Here is a 23,189-nt window from a genome sequence, read left to right on the forward strand (position 1 = left end):
GGTGATCGTGATGAGGGAGACATGCACGGGTGGGCTGAGTGGCAGGCAGCAGCATGTGCAGACAATGTGCGAGGGCGGCATGTATGGGTGGTGTGTGCAATGACAGCGGCATATGTGAGTGAGGGTCAGGTATGATGCAGCCAGCCCTGTGCTGGCTCTCCTGCCAGGTTGCCCTTGTAGAAAGAATTAGCAAATGTAGGAAATAAAGAAAACATACCTGCAGGGCCTTGTGCCCTGTGTTATGTCACTCCTTGGTCGTGCTAGATAATGGTGTGCAATGACCCACAAAGTGATGTGGCTCAAGGCTGTGGGTATACCATGGGTCACATGAGTCACAAGATTATGACCCGTACCTGCACCTGTCGATACCCTTACCCGTGACCTGCGCAGGTTATGTGGACCTGTGCTCTGCACTACTTATTATTCAAAAGTATTACAGTTATACATTTTTATAAGTAAACATACATTCTGCGCTATTACAATCTAATACAGTTATGCTTTAACATATACTACAACAGAACCAATCTTTGATTTACGCTTTGTTAGCATCAGAAACTCAGAATTTCTTCAGAGTGTCCATATAATGCTTAGTGGAGGCCCAAAGTGATAGAGATCCCCCTCTATAATATAGAGCCTGCCACTCTGTGCTGACCAATATAGAGATAGCATCTTCATATGGGGCTGATGGAGACAAGTCACATGATCTATCTCTGGAGAAAAATACTGTTCTTCAATGCAGACAAGGTGATAGTCACCCGGAAGCAGTTAAAAGTAGTACATCATGCATCTAAGGAAAATGTAAGAGAGACCTCCCAAGTTTTTCCACCTTATTCTTGCACAGCACAATGTTCTACCTTCAGACAAGCACAAATTTGCATAGTGAGCCTCAGGCAGTGAGCCAAACCCTCTAATTTTTTCTTAACAGATCTTTTACAACCTCTAAAAGACAGGGATGATTTTTTCAGGGGTGTCTAACAGATATCTGATGAGGTGGTAGGGCATTTTATCATTTGCTATTCTCTAAATGGAGAGAGCATCTCCATTTGCAAATGGCATCTCCATTCAGCATTCCATGGTCTGATGGAGGTTAGAGGAGATAAGATCTCTATCTGGAGAATTTTCAGTTTCTTGATGAGTGCTGTTGAATTCATACTCACTATTTGTCCCTCTAGTATACAAGTCTGCCCAGTTGTAATGTTACATGCAGTAAAGTGGAACTTATCATAATAAACTATAACACAAAGTTTATACTTCTGATCTTGCAATTCTAACTCAGATTCCCAGTTAATTTGCAGACTGTTGGTGATGAAACACTAAAAATTTGGCAAAGAGTCATATTTCAGATTATAAAGCAATGCACTATCACAGTTAGAAAAACATGCTCAGAGCATCTGACAAAAATTGCATCCAGCCAGTCTGTGCTTGATCTATTCTTGTAGGACTTAAGTTTGAATGGACTATCTTTCCATACTGCTTTGCTACAGTCCCAAATCACTTGTTCATTTGTATTACTCTCAAATTCTATATCACAATGATCACATATAAGTGTGCAAGTCAGAATATCTTCAGAGTGATTCAGCATCTCCTGACATAATGCATAAATATCAGTTCCTTCTGTACCTATTACTAAAAACTTCTCAAAATTAACTTGGTGCAAACTGAGTCTAATTCTGTCATGTGCATTCTCCATTGTCAATTTTCTAACATCATCAAACACTTATGTAAAAAGCTGCAGGTGAATATTCTGCTGCTGAACATTAGTTGTCCGCCATTCAGGTGAAGTTGTACACACAGCATGTAAGATCAAGAAGAGACTGTCATAGGCACAACTGTATATTTCTGCATTCCAAATAAAGCCTTGCAGTGAAGCCAGATTTTCTGATATTATAGCACTTGTAACCTTCTGTCTCTTTGACTTAGAGCCTGCTGCTTCTTTACTATGCTTATGCTCAGTACCAAATGCTGCACCAGAATCATTACTCAAAGTAACAAGGCTTTTTGTTCCTGCAGCTGCTACATAGCAGGCTAAATCTAGAGCTCAATGTTCTGCTTACTAAATCTAGAGCTCGATGTTTTGCTCGAGTTGGTGTCTTACTTTCTGGAGCCTTTGTAGTGGATCTCTTCTTTGGTTTCTCCAAAAGTTTTAAAGGTGTAATTTTCAGTGACTTTTCAATTATGTATGGTACCTCTTTTGACCATCTAATGTCCTGGTGTACTATCTTGAGAATTACAATTCCTGAGGTATGAAGGAATTGTTCTTGGAATAGGGCTTCTGCCAACTTCTGGGAGGACATGCACTTTTTCCCCAAGGTGTGAGAATGACTTTTCAATATCATTTTGTATGTGAGGGCTGCACCTAGTCCTGGGTTAGGTCTAGGATTTAACTACAAACTTTTTAGTGGCTATTGTTATCATTCTACAACTTGAGTACAGTCAGTCTTTCAAACTGATTGTAGTAACAAGCAGAAGTGAGAGAAAACTGCGAAAATAAGTTGTAGCACTCCAGCAAGTGAAGCTGATACTTTAAGAGTAACACCATCAGATTCAGCTTGAAAATACGGTCAGAATGGCCACATGGTTCATCCAAATCTGAGCAGAATTGAGTGAACTACAAGCCTGGCAAGTTTGGCTATAAGTGTGGTAACAAGTGCTTAAAGCCAGTAGTGTCACGTGCCATGCGAGTCACGTTTCCCGCCGCATGAAACGTTAAGATTATAATAAAGCATTGAAGTAGGCTTACTAAATACTACTAGACATACTAGGAGTCAATATAACACTTTGTAGGCTACTGTAAGGCCTTTATCAATCAGTGGTCAGTGGTTTACTGTAAGCATCTTACAAAGTGACACTAGATGACATATCTCACTATTGTAGGGTGTTGTTGACTTGCTAAACATTACTAGACAATATACTTGTGGGTGAGCGGCGCTGCATTCGCACGCTATGTCCGATTCCCTAGTCCCCCCACGTATATTCACAGCATCAATTTCTGCGAGAGCGACATGTGATAAGGCGGTAGTCATAGTAATAGTATACAAGAAAATCCCGTAGTCAAGCCATGTAAATTTACGGTGGCAATCACTGCAAGCGAATAGTGGGGAAGAAAATAAATGTAGGTAGCGCAGATTACAAGCAGTAGCACAGGCTCATATAAGATAGAGGCTATTTAGATGAATGATGAAACTTCCGTGTGTGGGACAACAGCTCTAATCTCCTGGGGCCCATCATACAGACGCGCTATAGTGACGAGTTCGAAACCTGTCCGCCACTTGGTCCAGCCCTTCTCGTATGAAGCCTTATCTTTAGCATCGACCCTTCAACGAGTGATGTTACATTCGACCAGGACGAGATCATTTTTGTGGATGTCCGTGGCATGCATCTGTCTCATAGTGTTCCTGGGGCTGAACTTGGTGTCGGCATCAAATACGTCTTGGAAGGCTTCCACCTTAAAGCAATGAATAACAAATATTTGTTGAAAAGAAGAAATTCAACATACAGAAGCATACTCTCCACTCCCGGTGCTCTGGAAGCGTGATGCTTTCAAAACATCTGAAGTGTTTGAACTGATCTTGATGCTCACAATGGCCAAGGGTTCACCGCGAAGTTTGAATCAAGATGAGTCGACTTCTCCGACGAGCCACACAGTAGCTGGTTTATTGTCTACGATGAGGAGAGGATATAAATCCAAAGCTGCAAGTGTCGATATCAGCAAGGGAGAGAAGGAGGGAGGAAGTATCAGGCACACTCACATCTATGCAGCATACAGAATCTACGTGAAGAGTGAATGCAGCTGCGAGAAGATAGAGGATGGGTGCAGAGATGCAGACAATCACCCCTAGCCATCGGTCCTCCTCCAGTCTTTCATCGGAAATAAACTTTCAAGGAATGCCGGCCGACTTTCTGTTGCAGAAATCTTGAACAGGAAGCGGGAAACCCGAAGTGAATCGGGTGGCCTAAAGACGGAAAGTAAAAAAAGCGGATAACCATTCTAAGAGAAAATTACTATATGCAGCGCGGGTACAACTTTATGTCAGCAACCACCATACGTGCACAGACTGATAACCGATTCTTTAGGGAATCGGAACTAAGAGTCAGTAGGCGACTTTGTAGACTATTTAGTAGTACAGCCTTTATCAACCCACACAACTTATCAATATATAGTGGGGCGTTGTAGGACACTTACTACATATTATTAAATGGCACACTAGGAGTTAGTAGAGTATACAATAATAATTTCTTATATACATTTTAATATATTGTTATAGGCACATTTGTAAAAGTTTTCAGTGTCATTTTTTGTAGTGATTCTTATAGGCATATTTGTAACAGTTTCTAGAGTCATTTTTTGTAGTGATTATAGGCACATTTGTAACCATTTCTAGTGTCATGTTTTGTAGAAATTCATATATATTAAGAGTCAGTAGATAAATTCGTAAATCACTGTAAGGCTCTTATAAACTCATACTACTCAGTATAGTTGAATATTGTAGAATGCTTACTAGATATTATTATATCACATACTAGGAGTCAGTAGAGAATATAATAGACTATTCATGATTTCTAGGTAGTATATTAGAATTTAGTAAATGACATTATAGATTGTTGGAAGATTCCTACAAACTGATACTAAGTGGCCTTTCAGACTAATAGAAGGCCTTACAAATAAATGCTAGGTGGCATACCAGGCTATCATAAGGTCATTTGAATACTAAGCAACTTGCTACAAGTTAGTAAACTATGTGGTAAGATATTGTAGGAGCTTACTAGACATTACCAGATCACATTATAGGGCATTGTAAGGCCTCTATTAAAAATAATAGGTAGTATGTCAGACTACTATAAGACACTTACAAACTGGTATTAGGTGTTCTACTAGAAATCTGATGATATAGTAGACTATATATAATACTTTTAGACATTTTTTATATGATGAAAATGATTTGAGTCATGTAAGACCCAACTTATTTTTGCTTTCAAATAGGTGCCTATTAGAGCAAACACATAGAAAACAATTTGAAAATTTTATAGAAATATTTTAAAAATCATGGCATGACTATAAAATCTAAAATTCTAAGAAACTTTGATGAGATAGTTATCTTGGAGTAGGTACATGACATTGTAGGCTATTAAGGTAATCCTTATAAAATAAATATTAATGACTTTTTAGTCATATTCTTATATAGATTTTATAAAATAATATAGTAATATCATTTTGATGCTATTTTTCAGCTGAGTCTTTTAGAATGTATACTAGTCACTTTTTGGTAATGTTTTTATATACGTTTTTTGCAAAACAACATAGTAAATATTATTTTGAAGTCATTTTTCAGCTAAGTCTTTTAACATGCATACTAATCACTTTTAGTAATGTTTTTATATCAATTTTATAAAATGACATAGTAGCATCATTTTGAAGTCATTTTTTAACCGACTCTTTTAGAATGCATACTAGTCACTTTTTAGTAATGTTGTTATATACATTTTGCAAAACATCATAGTAATATCATTTTGAAGCCATTTTGAAGCTTAGTCTTTTAAAATGCATACTAGTCACTTTTTAGTAATGTTTTTGTATACTTTTTGCTGAACAACATAGTAGTATCATTTTAAAGCAATTTTCAAGGTGATTTTTAGGAGAGGTGCACTAACAATTTTTAGTAACATTCTTAGTTTTGATAAAAGGACATAGTAGGATGATTTTAAAGCCATATTTTTGAGAATTTTACTCTGAGATACTTATTAATATGTTAGACTATTATCAGGCAGCTAAAATAAATTATTATTTACATTATACTAAATTATTGACTGATATTAAATGGGAAAAGTTGATAGCACTGAATGCAATTTCCAATAAGTTGAGGAGACTATGCAAAAGTTATTTGAAAGATAGAGTGAATAAATTGAGTGTAAGTTGCACTACGTACGAGAGACTTATCTGAAAGTTATCCTAGAAATGAAAAACTTATTATGAAGTTATTTCTACTTTGGAATAGGTTTCAAATAACTTTCAGATAAGTCTCTTGTAAGCCATGCCACTTACACTAAAGTTATTCACTCCATCTTTCCAATAACATTCGCATACTCCTGCCAACTTATCGGAAATTGCATCCAGTGTAGGCGACATAGAGTATGTATAAGACTTATGTGATAACATAACATATTATTGTTATGAAGTGTGTCACATACTCTTATATACAATTATAAGATTTTTATAAACTACGATCAGATAACATCTTATAAGTAAGTCAAGATTATAATATTGTTAGAAGCTTACTATATATTACTAAGTAATAGACCAATTATTAAATAGCATTATAAACTATTATAATGCTTTCATTTAAAAAGCACTAGCATTTTTTGTAACTTTTTTGTATAGACATATAAATGGCATGCTGGACTGTTGCAATACTGTTACCAAATATTTGTAAGTAAAATATTAGATGAATAACATACTAAAATATTGTAATGCAGTTATTAATGATACTCAGAGTATCTAAATAATATTATAAGTCATTCTAATACTTTATTTCTTTTTGGTATCTGTATGAAATGAATTTTTACATAAATCTAATTAAAATAAAAACAGAGTTTCAGAGCTTCAAAAAAGTATACCCTAACAAGAAAGACTTGAGTTCTTTATACTTATTAGTATAACATCAAATTTTAGTAGATTTTCACCTAAAGTGACTGTTTTGAGTAAATACAAATGGTGAAACCTTTAAATATATATCAAATAAAAATACAATGCTATGCAATGGATCACTCTTCATAAGTAATCAACTACTAAGGAGTAATACAAAATGATTAATGTATGTGAAAACAATTAGATGATGAGAGAAAGGCAGGAACACAGGACCTCAGGAATCGTTCCTGCCATGGGATGTTTACTAAGGGATCAATTGCTGATTTATCATCTTAACGTGGTTCACCATTTATTAGGAGAGGGATGTGCTATATCTCCTTTGTGTGAATAATGTTCAGGATGCATGTAAGTAGCAAGTTAGAGATACAATTCAATTCCTGAGACACGAAGAGAATCATTCTTATAAGTGGTGGGCACATAGATTTTAATACTACTGAGGTTTACATCTTGAATTACTGTTTGCTTCTCTTATTTCACTCACTATAATGCACCAGCCTCTTATGGCTGCTGTATCACTTTTGTTGAGCCCAATTTATGCAAGTTGTGTTAGTTTGACCCTGGTTAGACCTAACCCAAAGTGCTAAATTAAAAAGGCAGGTCAACATGACCCATTTTTGGATTGCATCAACAGAATTTTCAAATTCTGCCCATTTCACAGCCTTAGCTTCTTGCTATAAAACTAACTTTGGTCTTTGCATCAAGCACACTCTGATATGTTATTTCTTCTTCGGCTGATCACCATTGCTGTCTATATATATCTAGCTTGCTATCAACAGCATTCATTACTTGATACACCACATTAGTAATAAGAAGAGAAAGTCAAAGAAGAAGTCTGCTACAGTAGATTCTAAGCAGTTATTAAATAAGATTAGTCTACACTTGCAGGAAAAACTCCGGAACTTGCCACACTATTGTATTAACCATCATTCAGATAAATTGTCCCTATTATTAGGCTGCCAGTTATGATTAAGAATAATGAAGCCACTGAATATGGTGTCATCAATGGTGCTGAAGGTATTGTAGTTGGCTGAAAGTCATGACTACTTACTCAAGATAAAATGACTCTTAATGCTCTTTTTGTAAAGTTGACTGCACCTTCATCTTCTATTCAATTAGATGGCTTACCTCTGAATGTTGTTCCTATTACACATCAAGTACAAGAAACTGACTGTGTAATGCCCAATAGTGCACACCTGCATATAAGCCGAGATCAAGTGGCAGTGATTTCAAACTTTGCAATGACAGACTTCAATTCTCAATGCAGAACTCTTCCAGATAATGTATGTAATTTTCAGAACTGACAAACACATCAATCTATCTATACCTGTCTATCACGAGGTTCAACATATGCCGGTACAATACTTGTGCGAGGATTTGATCCAGCAAAGCTTACTGGTGGCATAACTACTTAAGACAAGAATTTTGAGACTTGGAACTGTTAGATGAAATAACTAGGCTGCAGTACAGTAAGAAATTGCCTGCATTTATTGATGGTCCTACTTGTGGTGCAGTCATACATATCATACATGAAAAGGCCAAGATTATACTTGTGGGGAGTGGGCCACTGCTTTGCATGAGCTACTGCAGTTCAACACAATAAATCCTCATTTACACCCTTCCCAAAAAGAATAAGTGTCACATGCACAGAAAATAACACACTCACAACATATAAGATATTTGTACACAATGTACCATCTGCAAAGGTGCATTTTCTATTGTAGGATTACCACTTCTATATAGGCCTCAGTAGATTCACGCACCTATATAGCCCTATGTAGGACCGTGTAGAACAATGATCACTATGTAGGACTCGGGAGAATTTTGAATCTAGTGAATCTTTCGACAATTTGTGTGTTGCTTATTACTTGCTCCTGTACTCCCCTTTGCCTGTTCCATAGTCCTGCTGGAGTTGCTTGACATTTGCTCTGCAAATCCTCGCCACCTGCGCCCTAACAGGACCTTTGATACACACAGGTCAGGAAGGTCTTCAGCATCTGCACATCGAGGGTGGCATCACTGACCTGAGTTGTTTCTTCCAGAGGTGCAGCTGACTTGGATAAAGGTGTATGCTATCTTGCTTTCAGTACCACCATGCTTACTAATGATGCTGCTTACTTGCTAATAAGGAGGAGGTCAATTTCTTCGGTCTAGTGAGTATGGATGGTGGGGCGGAAGGAATGGTGAGTATGACACCTGTCTTGTCTTGACCCCCTGTTCTCTCGGGCCCTATGTTACCCGCTTCTTACCATAGTAAAATCACTGTTAGCTGTGATGCTCTATGTACCTCAAATTCTCCAATAGATAAGATACACCTGCCAGAATCTCATTTCATATGAATCATACCTGGAACTGAAGCAAGTTGTCAACCGGCTGCTTCAGTTGTCGGACCAAAAGGTGCCGCAGGGCATGCTGACATGTCCATCTGTAATCCTAAAGATAGATTTTCTGCGTGTCTACAGGTGGCTACAGGCCTATCGCACAATGCTGCTACAAGTCTATATTGACCTACCGTAGGGCATCCTGTTCTACAGAGCTCTATATACAGGGGACTTGGCAATGAGACTCGTAGTGCCTAGCCAAGCTACATAGTGCTATGTAGACTTCTTGCAACTTTCAGATGACTGCAGCAGCTAGATAAAAACATATCATCCATATCAGAACAATAATCCCATTGAGATGAGAAGAATAATGTAATGCAAGGCACATTAGGCGCACGATTCACGACGAGAAGAACAATGTAATGCAAGGCACATTAGGCGCACGATTCACACAAGAAGAACTAACACTGTCAGTATGGATGTCAATATAATCAGAAGAACAAGCAGCAGTGACTATAAATGCAACAAATATCAACACACAATCAGCATTTAAACAACACATGCTCACCATGGTTGTTCACCATGGGCGATACACACCAATGATATCCAGAAACATTGCAGTATCACTCCACAGGAGGACCAAGCAACAATCCCCCTTCGACTGTTGCACTACATGTCTCAACTCAATCCAATCCCAACACTATATTAAATGATCTCAGGAAAACCCAACTTCTACTTAAAGGTGTTCTTATGTGACTTAAATGCACTTATGGGCCTTAAATAAGGTAAAAAAGGACAAAAAGTTCATAAGTCATATTTCCTTAGAGACTTAAAAGTCGACTTTTGGAAACTTATGGGCCTTAAATAAGGCAAAAAAGGACAAAAAGTCGGAATAAGTCCCATAAGTCAAAGTTGGGTTTTCCTGATGGGCCAGTAGACAATGTTCATGCAAAAGTTCAACTGGTACCATCCAAGAATGGTGGGAATGCAGATAGGACCCGATGCAACACAAGACACATCATGAACATCATACACCACTGTATATGGAAAGCAAGATGATATTATGGATGACAGCTGAGTATTGTTGATGAGACACAGAAATTCTGTAGTAAGATCCACACAAAGCAAGACATGTTTTACAATGTGGTTGAATGTTATACAGAAAAAGTCAAAGAAACACAAGCACAGAGTCGGTAAATAGATGTGATGACAACATGACTTTTGCAAAATTGGATGACACATCGAAATCTAGCACGATGCAAGACCCACTACCAAAGGTAGCGGGAACAATGTGACACTATTCTCTTTTCCTGTTAAAAATGATCAAGCCAGTGCATAGACAACATAAATCAAATTGGTACAATGGTGCAATGGTACACGGTTAAGAAAAAGTAATACCAGATCATGCATGCACTGCGTACTCGTACAAGCTGTCCAAGGCAAGGAGATATTCTTCGCAGTACTCGCTTTTAGTCCCGCATGCTGCATATTCATACAAGTCGTCCACAACTAGAAGATATTCTTCGCAGCTCTCGCTTTTGATTCTTATTCATAGGTAAGCCATGTGAGCTCATGCAACGAACCCTCAGTAGGATGATGGGTGCTTCAGGAGAGTCTGCAACTGGCAGAGTCAAAGGTCAGGAAACCCTCGAGTATGAGCAAAGCAAGGAAGCGCGACGTACCCCGCCGTCGATGAGCACCGTCTCGCCGTTGACATACCAGTTCGCAACCAAGCACAGCGCGAGCGCGCCCATATCTCTGTTCGAGCCCCCCAGGACCGGCTGCGGACCGGGCTGCACCATGGGGATCTCGAACGGGAACCCACCGTCGGGCGGGAGGCGCGTCCGCCCGAGCTCGTCTACCAGGCCCGCCGTGGTCAGCGGTGTGAGGAAGAGCCCTGCGGTGGGTGTCAGTGGTCAGGGAGTAATAGGCAAAAGAAGTTGGTTAGGCGGGAGAGGGCGTACCGGGCGCGATTCCGTTCACGCGGATGCCAAGCGGGAGGAGCTCGTGTGCGAGTGAGGATGTCGCGTGCCCAATGGCGGACTTGGAGAACATGTACGGGTATGAGTATACTGCGGTTGCCGAGTCCTATCCCACAACAAATAAGCACGCCTCTGTGCAACGCGAGGCAAGGGAAAGAGTAAGGCGCGCACCTTCGTCCATCCATTCATGCTGGACGTCATGATAACCTGCGGCGCGAACGCGCGTGGGCCAGTCGTGTGCTCCTTCCACTTCTCAAGCAGCGGGAGAAAGGCAAAGGTGAGCCAGTATGCGCCGACCGCGTTCGTGGCCAGCATGTTGGGGAAAGCGTCCTCAGGAACACCGTCGAAGAAGGCCTTGCGGAACTCCGCCGCAGTGGGCGCCCCAGGCCGCAGGGCGTATGCACCCGTGGTCCTGGCGTCGGTCAGTGGAGATGGACGTTGTGCCCGCGACGAAGTACTCACCCTGCATTGTTGAAGAGCACGGTGACATGCCGCTCGCGCCTTCCTACTTCTTCTGCGAGTCGCACGGCCTCGGACTGCAAAAAGCGCGGTGATCATTAAACCAGAAATCAGTGGAGGACGTAACCACATACCTTGTGGCTGATGTCTCCCTCGATGCCATACAGCCGTCCGACTTTTCCGGACGACTGGGCAGCATCATTGTAGACCTTGGCGATCCTACGTGGACATGGTGTCGTGAAGGAAGTAAACATGTCAAGCTCGGGGAGCTTACTTGTCTAGATCAGCTTGTTTCGGACCAATGATGTACACGGTCGCGCCGTTCGCCATCAGAGTGGTGCTGATCATAAGGCCAATCCCCTGCGAGACAGTTCAGCGACAGAAGTCCACACGGCGACGACGATTGACCGAACATACCGAGCCGCCACCAGTGACCACAGCGACAACACCGCGGAGATCGAAGAGATTACTGGCGGAGAGGTCGGTGAGCACAGCGTCAGCCATCGTAAAGAGTAAGTGGACTAGGGAATCACGGAGGACGTTGTGGGCGACTTTATAGTACTCCACCGTGCCGAGAAGACCATTTCTGGGCCTGCCGACCATTTTTGTTGTGCTATGGCCGTCTACTTTCCCATGACGCAGTGGTGCTCGCCCCTCCGGTGAAGCGTCTCCCAATCTTTGCGCACGGGCCAAGCGCGCTAGGCAGTCTTCGCGAAGTTGTAGCCGCCGTACTTGAGATAAGAAAACAGACTGCCTGCAGGTTCGGCGTGTTTGGTCTTCCAGTAGCTGGAGGAACACACTGTGTTCAGAACCAGTTTTCTTGTCGCTTTCGATGGCGGACCGCCAGATAGGTGGGGATACTTGCCCTGTTCAATAATGTCCCTCCCTACTTTCCCTACTCTCGCCTTGACACTCGTCGTGATCTTCGGCATGATGTAAAAGATGTGCCAAAAATATCTCAACACTTTGCATTCAAGATCGTACAGGCATTCTTCATAGGAAAGGCTCCAGTATTCTTCGGGGCACGATTAGCTTTCAAACCATCCAAAATTCAAGCATAATGAGGGAAGCCCACATCCACAGAGCAGAGCGCGAACAACCGCAAACTCTGATCTAGCCGGGATGCGGGTCTAAAATAAGGCGCCTGTCGAAAAAGACTGGAATAATGATAATAGCACAAACACTCAACTGCGTTCAACCCCGATCATGAACGGCCCTCCGAGCGTGTGGACCGTCTGTTCATCAACATGAGCGCTTCGACTTCCGAAGTTTAGCACCACCCTGTCGAACCCCCCGTTGAACCTCCTGGGATTCCGAATCTCGCTTCCGTTTCGAACTCCTGTTTACAGCTGTGGCCTGAATTCAGATTGAGGCCTTCCGATTTCGTGCCTTCTTGCTTTCGGGCACCTGATCCACAGTAGCAATCGCGCCATCTGCAAGGTCGGCATGGCCAACCTCTTCAGTCTCCACGTAAGGCTTGAACGAGACCGCACAATCGGCGTCTGGCCAGCTGTCCATCTTCAGGGCCGTCTCGAACTTCTCCAACATAGCCTCGTATGTGAGCAACATACCGGGTCCTTCCAACGTCGACTGGCCGCGATAGCATAACATGGTGAGCTCTCGCAGCAGCCACGTCAGAGGCGAATTTCCGGAACAGTGAGGGTCTTCGGTTTGTTCAGCCACGCTCACTTCTGGGAGGCACATACTGAGTCTTTATCATAGAACATTGCTGTGTGCCTTCGGGATCACCGTGCACAGTGTGTCGGAGGACGAGCTTGATCAAAAGCCAGTAGAAGGATTCCAAGTCATGATGTGCACCACGAATGACACTCTTCTCTTCGAGCAACTCGATCGACATGAAGGCGTATGTTCCCTGGCAGTAGCCCTTAGCACACGATCATTCTTCAGATACAGAAAGTAAGACCAACCGTTCGTTCCTTTAGAAAGTCATTCTGATTTGCATCAGGTCTCGTCGGGTCATCATGTCCACCATGGACACCTGGCATGAAACTGCTGTAGTCGAAGTCGCCGATGAACCCCTTGTACGGCTTGTCCTCAATCATATAGACATTGCCTTCGCTGACGTCACGATGTAACACGCCAGTGCTGTAAGTCTGTTGGTGACCTATACGGGGAATGCACATGAACTTAAATTAACCCCGTCTCCCTAGGTAGAGAACGGCGCGTACCTTTGATCGCATCGCACAACGCCTCGACCATCCGTTTCGTCCGACTAAAATTTGACAAAGGTATGCCTAGCGTCTCCATAATCAATCGCATATGCCGGCGATCGTTCTCATCTGCATACTTGGGATCACGGACAAATGCCGACAGGGTTCGGTGCCCTTCCAGAGTAGCGCAGTCAAAGAAAGCGGGCGGAGATGGAGATACAACTGGGTTAAACGGATTCTGCTCCTCTGGTTCTGGAGCTGCCATCGATGTTTGTGTCCGAGGTGGCGACAACAAGGGGAGGACGAAGGGTCGGTATCATCCGCACCAATCGAGACAGATGACGAAGCAAGCGGCGTGCTCGACGGATCGGGAAGATCAGATGGTGGATTCCCCCGACGAGGGCTTCGCGGATTTGATAGTCTAGCTTCATTCGTTTCCTATCCTCCAGGTCACCGAGGTCCGCTCCAGCCAGCAGTACAGCCAGTCCGAACGGTTCCTCCTTTCGATCTCGCAACATCTTCATTATATGGGCGTAGTATGTCATTTCTGACTGTCGAAGTCCCTGTCGCCACGAGTCCTTGATAACGTACTGCTTGCCACTGACATCGTCCTTATCAATTGCTGACCATACCGTCGTCGAGAGAACAGGCAGGGATTGATAAAGATCAGCTTGACCGTTAGTAAACTCATCTCCACCGTCTCACCTTCCTTGGTCACGGCCTCTGCGGAAATCCACCGGTGCACGCCGGCATCGAAGCTTTCAACATCGTCTGGCTCCAGTACGTCCTCCACGCATCGGAGATGTGACTTTGTGGTCTTAGTATTTACCGTCGGGTCGTCGCCAGAAATCCGTGTGTCACGGAGAGGATTGACGAAATTCCAGAAGAATTGTCGGAAGAGCTCGGGCCGCTCGACGTAGTTGAACCTAGGTGAGACAAGACAGGACGAATGGTCGAACCGAAAGACGCGTGCGTGGTGGCCGAAAATCTCGAACACGAACACGAACAGGCCACTATGGCCCACCAGGAGATTCTGCCCATTCTTGACAAGCTGCCTTATCGTGTCGTCTTTATTCTTGGCCCACCGGCCAATTGGGTAGTCACCTCTTTTAGGCTTGACTTCGATCGCCAAGTGCAACATCTTTCCAATGAGGGTCCTCCAGCGACGTAGTCGTTCCCGGGTAGGATGTGATCAGGTCGGGTTTCGTGCGGTGATGATGAAGGTCCCACGACATGTACGGGAACGGAATCAGGTGGGTGTTGTTATCATGGAAGCTAAGTGACTTTGCCACTGGGAAGTCCTTGGTGAGAGCGAGGAACCTGTTGACCTAAAGGCCACACAGTCAGACCATCGTTAACATAGGCTACAAGAGTGCAACCTACTAGAGGGTTATACATTAACAGCTTGAGGCAGTCTTCAGGAACCTTGTCGAATTTCCTGGAGCAGTCCATCGGAGGGCACTTTACATTGCTAGGGACGAGAACGTTGATGAACGAGTCGATAGTGCCATGGTATTCATTTGTCTTGCCACGATATTCGGACGCCCATGCTTGTTGGTTCTTCTCGTTGGCTTCCCTGCGATCAGCCTGGTTAACAATCTGCTTGTGAGACTTAACAACGGCGGGTGTGGCTGACAACATGCTCGAGCCGCTGGAGTCTGCAGAGCAGGCGCTCCAGAAGCTGCAGCCAGAGTCGGATACATCGGAAGAGGACATCATAATTTATAATGGTTGAAATGTCGGAGATTTGATTAGGCTTGGCCCAAGTTGCATGCGCCCAAACTTGCACGAACAATGGTCTTCCCGCCACCGTAAGCCTGCGTCAGTTTCAACCTCTCGAAAACGAACAATTTCAGATATGATCTTGACACTGGGACTGAAGAATGCGATAGCATCCCGTTAACATCACGGGCAAAAACTCATTGGGACTCACAGAGTTCAGTCAATAGGCAATGCGCACCAAGCAATGCACCAGACACTGCGACCACTTGAGGCTTCCGGACAATTGTCACCAACGGCGCGGTAGACCTGGCTTCGCTATCTCGGTCTGACCGATTCGTGCAAAATCTATCGTCATGCCGAGCTATCGGACTCACCTGTCTGTCAGCCAGAAGAGCAAAGTAGGCGATGTCCTGTAAGAGACAGGTTCAGGTAAGTCGCTAGATACGAAGGAATCCAGTAGACCGGGGGCTCCATCGTCACCACACCGCGAAGTTATTTACATTTACACGTATAAGGTGAGATGAGAGAATTATTGGACTACGCTGCTTCTCCGAGCAGTGAGATTAGAGACGACCATAGACATGATGAAGAAAATTATCCGCGGACGGAGAAGTCGTGCCAAGGCGCATCTTTGAGTATGTTTGATTAACTCTATACCATGATGTTGATCGAAAATTTACTTCGGAAAATAGCAAGGTACTGTGATGAGTAGAATCCCAGCCACCGTTGAGTCTGTCGTGTCAGTGCCGGCAACTTGCAACCCCCGTATTTCCTTATGCAGCTTGCACTCTACTCAACGCCCGGCGTTTGCCGGCAGGATGTTTTCATGCACCTCCACGAAAGTAAAGCAGGAGTTATACGCACAGGACTGAATTCGCAGCGCACGAGTTATCAAACTGCATGCAATGGCAAGTTCAAGAAATGCCCTGTATATCCTGGCAGGAAGTGCAGGCCCTGGTTGCCTGCGCGTACAGCAGGAACGCGTGCATGACAATACGTGTTCCATTTAATCAGTTGAGCCAAAAGTATCGGACACGAAGGAAAATTCAAGCCTCGCAGCCCTTTTCAAGTTGTTCCGGCAGCTCAAACGGTGGTTCCCGTATTTTATACAGACATTTCCCGCTAGCAGAGCCCATTCCAGCAGCGCCTGTGGGGGCCCAGGTGGAAGGCCCTTGCTTCTGATGCGGAAAGCGTCTGGTGCGGAAAGCGTGCAGCTTGGCAAGCTTCAGTTCGTGCGTTCGCTGCAAATAGAACTTCAGTCTTCATCAGACACGGAGATCCTGGGGAAGGAAGGTCGAAGCAGAGTATCAGTCTGCCTTTGGGAGACTAACTTCATCAGTAGGTCGCATATTTATGCCAAGGTGTATAACCGATATGGTTTGCTCTATGGTACTTCTGGAGGACTGATGGATGCACAGGTGTTGTAGTTGACAGTTAACAAACACGGAGCGATCAACTGAAATGCAGCACAAAATTCCATCTCAGGACAACGCGGGAACGAACGTTGGAGGTGTATCATAGTAGGGCGAGTCGCGGGTGAACTAGGCACATGCATCGCCCGATCTTCACTAGCAACCGTCGGCCATGAAGGAACAACTTCCAAGTTGCCACCATGATCACATTGCGATCTCGCGATCATTGATGGATACATATCCACACCTACTTCGCGGTCCGCCATCCAAAGTGACAAGGAAACTAGATCCGCGCATGTGTTCCTCCAGCTATTGGAAGGTCAAATGCGCCGAACCTGCAGGCAGTCTGTTTTCTTATCTCAACTTCGCGAAGACCGCCTGGAGCGCCTGGCCCGTGCGCGAAGAATGGGAGACGCTTCACCGGAGGGGCGAGCACCACTGCGTCATGGGAAAGTAGACGGCCATAGCACAACAAAAGTGGTCGGCAGAGGCCCAGAAATGGTCTTCTCGGCACGGTGGAGTACTATAAAGTCGCCCACAAAGCCCTCCGTGATCCCCTAATCCGCTTACTCTTCAACTACGATGGCTGACGCTGTGCTCACCGATCTCTCCGCCAGTAATCTCTTCGATCTCCGCGGTGTTGTCGCTGTGGTCACTGGTGGCGGCTCGGTATGTTCGGTCAATCGTCGTCGCCGTGTGGACTTCTGTCGCTGAACTGTCTCGCAGGGGATTGGCCTTATGATCAGCACCACTCTGATGGCGAACGGCGCGACCGTGTACATCATTGGTCCGAAACAAGCTGATCTAGACAAGTAAGCTCCCCGAGCCTGACATGTTTACTTCCTTCACGACACCATGTCCACGTAGGATCGCCAAGGTCTACAACGATGCTGCCCAGTCGTCCGGAAAAGTCGGGCGGCTGTATGGCATCGAGGGAGACATAAGCCGCAAGGTATATGGTTACGTCCTCCACTGATTTCTGGTTTAATGATCACCGCGCTTTTTGCAGTCCGAGGCCGTGCGACTCGCAGAAGAAGTAGGAAGGCGCGAGCGGCACATCACCGTGCTCTTCAACAACGCAGGGTGAGTACCTCTTCATGCCGACAGCGTCCCTCTCCACTGACCGATGTCAGGATCACGGGCGCATACGCCCCGCGGCCTGGGGCGCCCACTGCGGCGGAGTTCCGCAAGGCCTTCTTCGACGGTGTTCCTGAGGACGCTTTCCCCAACATGCTGGCCACGAACGCGGTCGGCGCATACTGGCTCACCTTCGCCTTCCTCCCGCTGCTCGAGAAGTGGAAGGAGCACACGACTGGCCCGCGCGCGTTCGCCCCCCAGGTCATCATGACGTCCAGCATGAACGGGTGGACTAAGGTTTGCCTTTTCCCCTTCCCTATCCCATCCCTTCCCCGCATTCTAGAGAAGTGTGCTTACCTGCAGCGGGACAGGACTCGGCAACCGCAGCATACTCATACCCGTACATGTTCTCCAAGTCCGCCATCGGGCACGCGACGTCCTCGCTCGCACACGAGCTCCTCCCGCTCGGCGTCCGCGTGAACGGAATCGCGCCCGGTACGCCCTCTTCCGCCTAAACCATCTCCCTCGTTACACTCCCACTGATCACTGACGCCCACGGCAGGGCTCTTCGTCACACCGATGAACACGGCGGGCCCGGTCGACGAGCTCGGGCGGGCGCGCCTCCCACCCGACGGTGGGTTCCCGTTCGAGATCCCTATGGTACAGCCCGGTCCGCAGCCGGTCCTGGGGGGTTCGAACAGGGACGTGGGCGCGCTCGCGCTGTGCTTGGTCGCGAACTGGTATGTCAACGGCGAGACGGTGCTCATCGACGGCGGGGTACGTCGCGCTTCCTTGCTTTGCTCGTACTCGAGGGTTTCCTGACTTTTGACTCTGCCGGTTGCAGACTCTCCTGAAGCACCCTTCATCCTACTGAGGGTTTGTTGCATGAGCTCACACGGCTTACCTATGAATAAGAATCAAAAGCGAGAGCTGCGAAGAATATGTCCGAGTTGTGGACGACTTGTATGAATACGCAGCTTGCGGGACTAAAAGCGAGTACTGCGAAGAATATCCCCTTGCCTTGGATGGCGTGTACGAATACGCAGCGCATGCATCATCTGGTAGTACTTTTTCTTGACCGTGCACCATTGCACCAATTTGATTTCTGTTGTCTATACTGGCTCGATCGTTCAACGGGAACAGACGATAACGTCGCTTTGTCTATTATGCAGAGTCGATACTACCCAATAATAATCATATATAATACTTCTACCCGATACACTCGGACGGCGTCCTGCGCATGTGCGACGTGCATGCATCCCCAGTCCTGACAGAGCACGATACAGACAGCGAACTTGTGAACCGATCAAGATCGTGCGCTGAAGATCTCAAAGTACTTCGTGTACTCCTCCGGGGTCATCAGCTCCTGGTGCTCCTCCGTCACTTGTGAGAACGGCACGGGCTGGCCATTTACTGGACGGACAGAACCGAGTGAGCATGGTCACCTTGGGAGCACAAAGGGAAGAGACTGCACCATAAACAAGAGGATCATCCGCGGGGCCAACATCCTCGACGGCTTCCATATCCTCATCGCCTGCACCGCTCACCCCATTAATCTCACCTCTCAGCCCGCTGACGGCGACTGGCGCCTCCTGCACGGCCGCCTTAGTGGCCGACATCTCCGTATGGCCATTCATCCGCTGAAGTTTCGGCGTCGCGCTGCCACCGTCCACGTCCTCGTGCGAGCGCGATCGCTTACGATATTCGTTCAGCGAGTCCAAGTACTGAATGGACGGCTTCACGTCCTCCTCCTCGTCTCCAAAATCGCTACCGGGCGTGTCCTGGCCAGAAGGCACAGCAGACGCGGCGAGGGAAGCGTAATACCGGTCGTAGTCTGCGGGATTTAATGGAAGGTGAGCGATCCACCCACACCAACACATCAACCACTCACAGTCCGCTTCCTGCATCTGCACCACGGCAGGCTTCTTCTCTTCTTTCTTCGGAGCCTCCGCCACGGGGCGGTGAGCCCCAACGACTCCGAGGCCCTTCAAGATCACGTCGTTCGAGCTCGGGAGCCGATTCGCCGCCGCCGCGTCCTCCTCCGTCCGCGCGTTCTCCCTGATTCCGAGCGCGGTCAAGTCGCCGGTGATGGTGCTCTTGAGATGCCAGGCCGGGAGCAGGTTCTGCTGACGCTTGGCCGCTGCCTCCAGGTCGCGCTCCAGCCTCTGAGTCGCGTCGTCCTTGTCGACGGACAGGACGACTCCGATCGCGTCCTCCGGTTTGGCGTCTCCGGACGTCCCTGCGATCTTCAGCCCGCCCCCCTGCGCGGCTGCCTTTGCCTTCTCTGCGTCGATGATGTGTGTCTTCACCCAGAGCGCGACATCGAACCTGAATGAACAATCGGTAAGGATCCTCCCGACTGAAAGGCGTGGAAGTAGGACGAACGCGGGGAGAATCATGTCTTCCGTCCTTCGGAGCCCTTCAACTATAAACCGCATCTGCCGATTGAACCGCTGCATGCGATCCTGGCTGCCAAGCACGCTCTCCGAGTTCTTGTTCTCGACCACCTCTGCGTGGCAGATGTCGCAGACAAAGGTGTTTGAGGTGAAATCCATAAGTTTGTCCACTTCTAGCGGGGAGAACGTCTTCTGGCATTGAGGACAGATGTATCCCTTATTATCCAATTCCTGCAAGACGGTCAGGCCAAACGCAGCGAAAGGATGTAAGTGACTCACGTTCCGTAGACCCGTATCGATGATCTTCTGCATCTTCTTCATACGCCATTTCACGACGTTGCAGAAATGCTGATAGTCAATGTAATAATACTGCTTTCCCACCGAACGCTGCGCGCCCTCCTTCAGCTCGTTCTGGCGGTGACTGCGAGAACATGTAAACGACGCCGAGCGGCGATGAGCGGAAGCGCGACTCACACCCGCACAAGTTTGTCATTATCCAACACGGCCATGACTTTGTTCAGCTCCTTGAGCTGCAAGCCCATGCGACCCGCGAGATCGTCATCTTTGAGACTACACGCATCGAAGGCCACAAAGCGGACGGCCACAAAGCAGACGAGCCTACAGGTTCAGCTGCTGCTCAAAGCGCCTGCACACGATAACTTACACCGGATGACGCACGAGCTGGTCGAGCACCACAACGTACTTGGGCTCGTAAAATGCCCGCGCGACGTGCTGCACCAGCAGCCGGAGCGTCTCCTGCTCATCTTTTGTCAACGTTGACATCTAGGCCGAGGAGGCCGCCAAGATAATATATTTCAGCAAGGAGCACGCCAGAGGACGTCGCCAGAACTGCAAGCTTTCCAGCGTGGAGAAATGACAGAAAGTCCTCGTCGGTGTCGCAGTGAAGCAGGTGAACGATCGGCCACTTCTCCACTACTGGATTACAAACTCCACACCGCGTTTTGGGTCGGAGTTGGAAAAAGATCTAGATCGGGAACGGTGCAAGCGCCAAATTGGTCGAGTAGGAAACACCACAAATGTTGGATGAGGCTGCGAGTGTGTTGAAATACAAAATCCAGTTCGTAACAGCTACTCTATATTTTACAGCGGGATACATCATAGATCATGCGGAGACCCATTTGCAAGCGAACCTTCCGCACCGTCGTTCTCGTGAGTGAAAGACATATCCGGATCTACCTCGTATACATCACACTTCATCTCAGTCAACCACCTAAACCTCTCGTCCTGTCTCCTGTTCGTCTGACTTTTTCTCACGCATAAGCTGCGGGCGACGTCCGCCGGCGGTCGTCTGCGGATGCGTGAACCGCCTATCGCAGACAGCTCGGAAGGCTGGGAAACGGGATAGGATGCTGGGCAGTCCCGAGCATAGAGAGAGGGCAGAAGTGGCGGCAGCGTGGATCGGGACGAGGCGTACGTGACTATCCGGAGGCGCTGGGATGTCGAGAGTGTGGGCGCGAGGAAAGAGAGGATATACAGTTGAAGCTCTGTGGGCAGAAGACTGAAGAGGAACGGCTTAACTGGCGGCCCAAGGGCTAGTATGTTTACCGGGGTACCTATAGACGAGAAGAGACTGTCGACCGATGGCGAGACACACGGGTCCGAACCCGAGGAGGGCCCAGCACGACACGATTCAGCTGCTTTGTGCATACCTTTCGGGTACAGGAGCGTTGCGCGCGCATACCGCAGCAATGCAAATGCCTCTCTCTCCGTCTGCCTCTGCAAATGCTTGTTCCGGTCCAGTGCGCCCCTCAACAGACGCTCGCTCTCCTTCCAAAGCGTCCGGCGGTCCTCCCCAACTCTGACCTCGACCTCGTGCTCATCGTCGCTCCCGTCTGCCCACAGGCTCGCGTACATCTCCGTCTTCACGATTGAAAAGTTGCTACGGCAGTGAGCACGAACGATCGCTTGCATGGCGCGTAGACCGAGACGATTTCCGTTCATCTGCAGCGAGTGCAGCCGGCAGCGTGGGGACGAGATATATTCGATGATGTACGGGGCAGCGGTGCGGGTAAGGCCCAACGCCGATATCTGTAGTTCGTGCAAATACGGGCAGTCCAAAGCAGGAAGGAACCGAGAAGCAAAGGTGTCAGATAGACCAGAATTAGTCGACAGGCACAGTGTCTCCAGCCGGGACGAATTCAGTGCGGCCGTGAAGGAAGAAACAACTTCCGCGTCTCCAACGAAATCATTCTGCACAACTTCAGTTACATAGCTAGACAAATGAAGAATATGCGCACGTTCTGCAGGAAGAGTTCGCCGAGTGTGGTGTTACCTTCTAAATACCGCGCGATGACGAGCAGCCCGCGGTCGCCAATCTTGTTCGAATTCAAGCTGATTTCGGAGATTTTATACTTCCGGCCAAGGTCAGAGCGGAGAAAGTTGAACAGCTCCTCGCAGCCATCATCTCCGAGCTCGTTGTGACCGAGAATAAGCCTGGCTACCAGCCGACGAGACAGTATCGTCGAGATGACCTCTTGAGCACCTGCGCACGTTCAATCAGTTTATCGACCTTTTCACATCTCTCAAATTTTCTGAGACTCACCAGCCACAGAAGTCAGGGCCACATCCAGGCCGTGGACAGCGTAGCTCATCGGCGTGGAAAGCGAGAACTTAGTCGCAGGCCTTTGCCTTCTTGTAACCACTGAGGTGAATTTGGCACCGCGAGGAAAGGCTTCACATCATAAACACCGGAAACGGCAAACTATATCTGGACATCCAATATTGTCCAAATATCCCATCTAACATTGTAAATATATGGTAGAATGTCAGACAGTCGTACATTACTGCGAACAGGCTTATTCTCGCGATCTGGTTGAGAAAGGATGTAAGGCAAATTTTCAGCAGGCAACAATGGCCGGCCAGACAGGTACAATGTGAGGCAGAATTTTCCCACAATTTCCGTAGATGCGATATTGCCCTCCGTCTCCGGTGAAAGATTACAGTCGCACGGAAGCTTACATAAGGATGTCTGCCAACTTCCGCCGCCAG

The 23,189-nt window shown here is 46.8% G+C and overlaps 6 protein-coding genes across 6 annotated transcripts; 1 reads left to right on the forward strand and 5 right to left on the reverse strand.

Moving 5' to 3' along the window:
- Window positions 1–10,546: 10,546 nt before the first annotated feature.
- SCP_1402520 (NAD-P-binding protein) lies at window positions 10,547–11,906 on the reverse strand (the record flags this gene model as incomplete). The annotated part of the gene is made up of 8 exons (XM_027763956.1): window positions 10,547–10,582; window positions 10,644–10,858; window positions 10,926–11,049; window positions 11,115–11,355; window positions 11,406–11,479; window positions 11,537–11,621; window positions 11,677–11,762; window positions 11,820–11,906. The coding sequence occupies 8 exons, from the start codon at window positions 11,904–11,906 to the stop codon at window positions 10,547–10,549; spliced, it is 948 nt and encodes a 315-aa protein (XP_027619757.1).
- A 194-nt stretch (window positions 11,907–12,100) lies between these two features.
- SCP_1402530 (hypothetical protein) lies at window positions 12,101–12,334 on the reverse strand (the record flags this gene model as incomplete). Its single annotated transcript, XM_027763957.1, has 1 exon — window positions 12,101–12,334. One exon carries the CDS (start codon window positions 12,332–12,334, stop codon window positions 12,101–12,103), a length of 234 nt encoding a protein of 77 aa, XP_027619758.1.
- A 430-nt stretch (window positions 12,335–12,764) lies between these two features.
- Window positions 12,765–15,292, reverse strand: SCP_1402540 (hypothetical protein; the record flags this gene model as incomplete). The annotated part of the gene is made up of 7 exons (XM_027763958.1): window positions 12,765–13,093; window positions 13,152–13,275; window positions 13,331–13,527; window positions 13,592–13,831; window positions 14,279–14,679; window positions 14,741–14,901; window positions 14,957–15,292. 7 exons carry the CDS (start codon window positions 15,290–15,292, stop codon window positions 12,765–12,767), a joined length of 1,788 nt encoding a protein of 595 aa, XP_027619759.1.
- A 1,997-nt stretch (window positions 15,293–17,289) lies between these two features.
- On the forward strand, window positions 17,290–18,658 carry SCP_1402550 (NAD-P-binding protein; the record flags this gene model as incomplete). Its single annotated transcript, XM_027763959.1, has 8 exons — window positions 17,290–17,376; window positions 17,434–17,519; window positions 17,575–17,659; window positions 17,717–17,790; window positions 17,841–18,081; window positions 18,156–18,279; window positions 18,347–18,561; window positions 18,629–18,658. The coding sequence occupies 8 exons, from the start codon at window positions 17,290–17,292 to the stop codon at window positions 18,656–18,658; spliced, it is 942 nt and encodes a 313-aa protein (XP_027619760.1).
- A 432-nt stretch (window positions 18,659–19,090) lies between these two features.
- SCP_1402560 (hypothetical protein) lies at window positions 19,091–20,963 on the reverse strand (the record flags this gene model as incomplete). The annotated part of the gene is made up of 7 exons (XM_027763960.1): window positions 19,091–19,197; window positions 19,259–19,618; window positions 19,676–20,112; window positions 20,170–20,411; window positions 20,460–20,601; window positions 20,655–20,750; window positions 20,845–20,963. The coding sequence occupies 7 exons, from the start codon at window positions 20,961–20,963 to the stop codon at window positions 19,091–19,093; spliced, it is 1,503 nt and encodes a 500-aa protein (XP_027619761.1).
- Window positions 20,964–21,296: 333 nt separating this feature from the next.
- Window positions 21,297–22,792, reverse strand: SCP_1402570 (hypothetical protein; the record flags this gene model as incomplete). Its single annotated transcript, XM_027763961.1, has 3 exons — window positions 21,297–22,391; window positions 22,439–22,683; window positions 22,744–22,792. The coding sequence occupies 3 exons, from the start codon at window positions 22,790–22,792 to the stop codon at window positions 21,297–21,299; spliced, it is 1,389 nt and encodes a 462-aa protein (XP_027619762.1).
- Between the last annotated feature and the right edge of the window lie 397 nt (window positions 22,793–23,189).

This window comes from Sparassis crispa (genome assembly GCF_003851025.1).
Source record: "Sparassis crispa DNA, contig_000013F, whole genome shotgun sequence".
NCBI lineage: Eukaryota > Fungi > Basidiomycota > Agaricomycetes > Polyporales > Sparassidaceae > Sparassis > Sparassis crispa.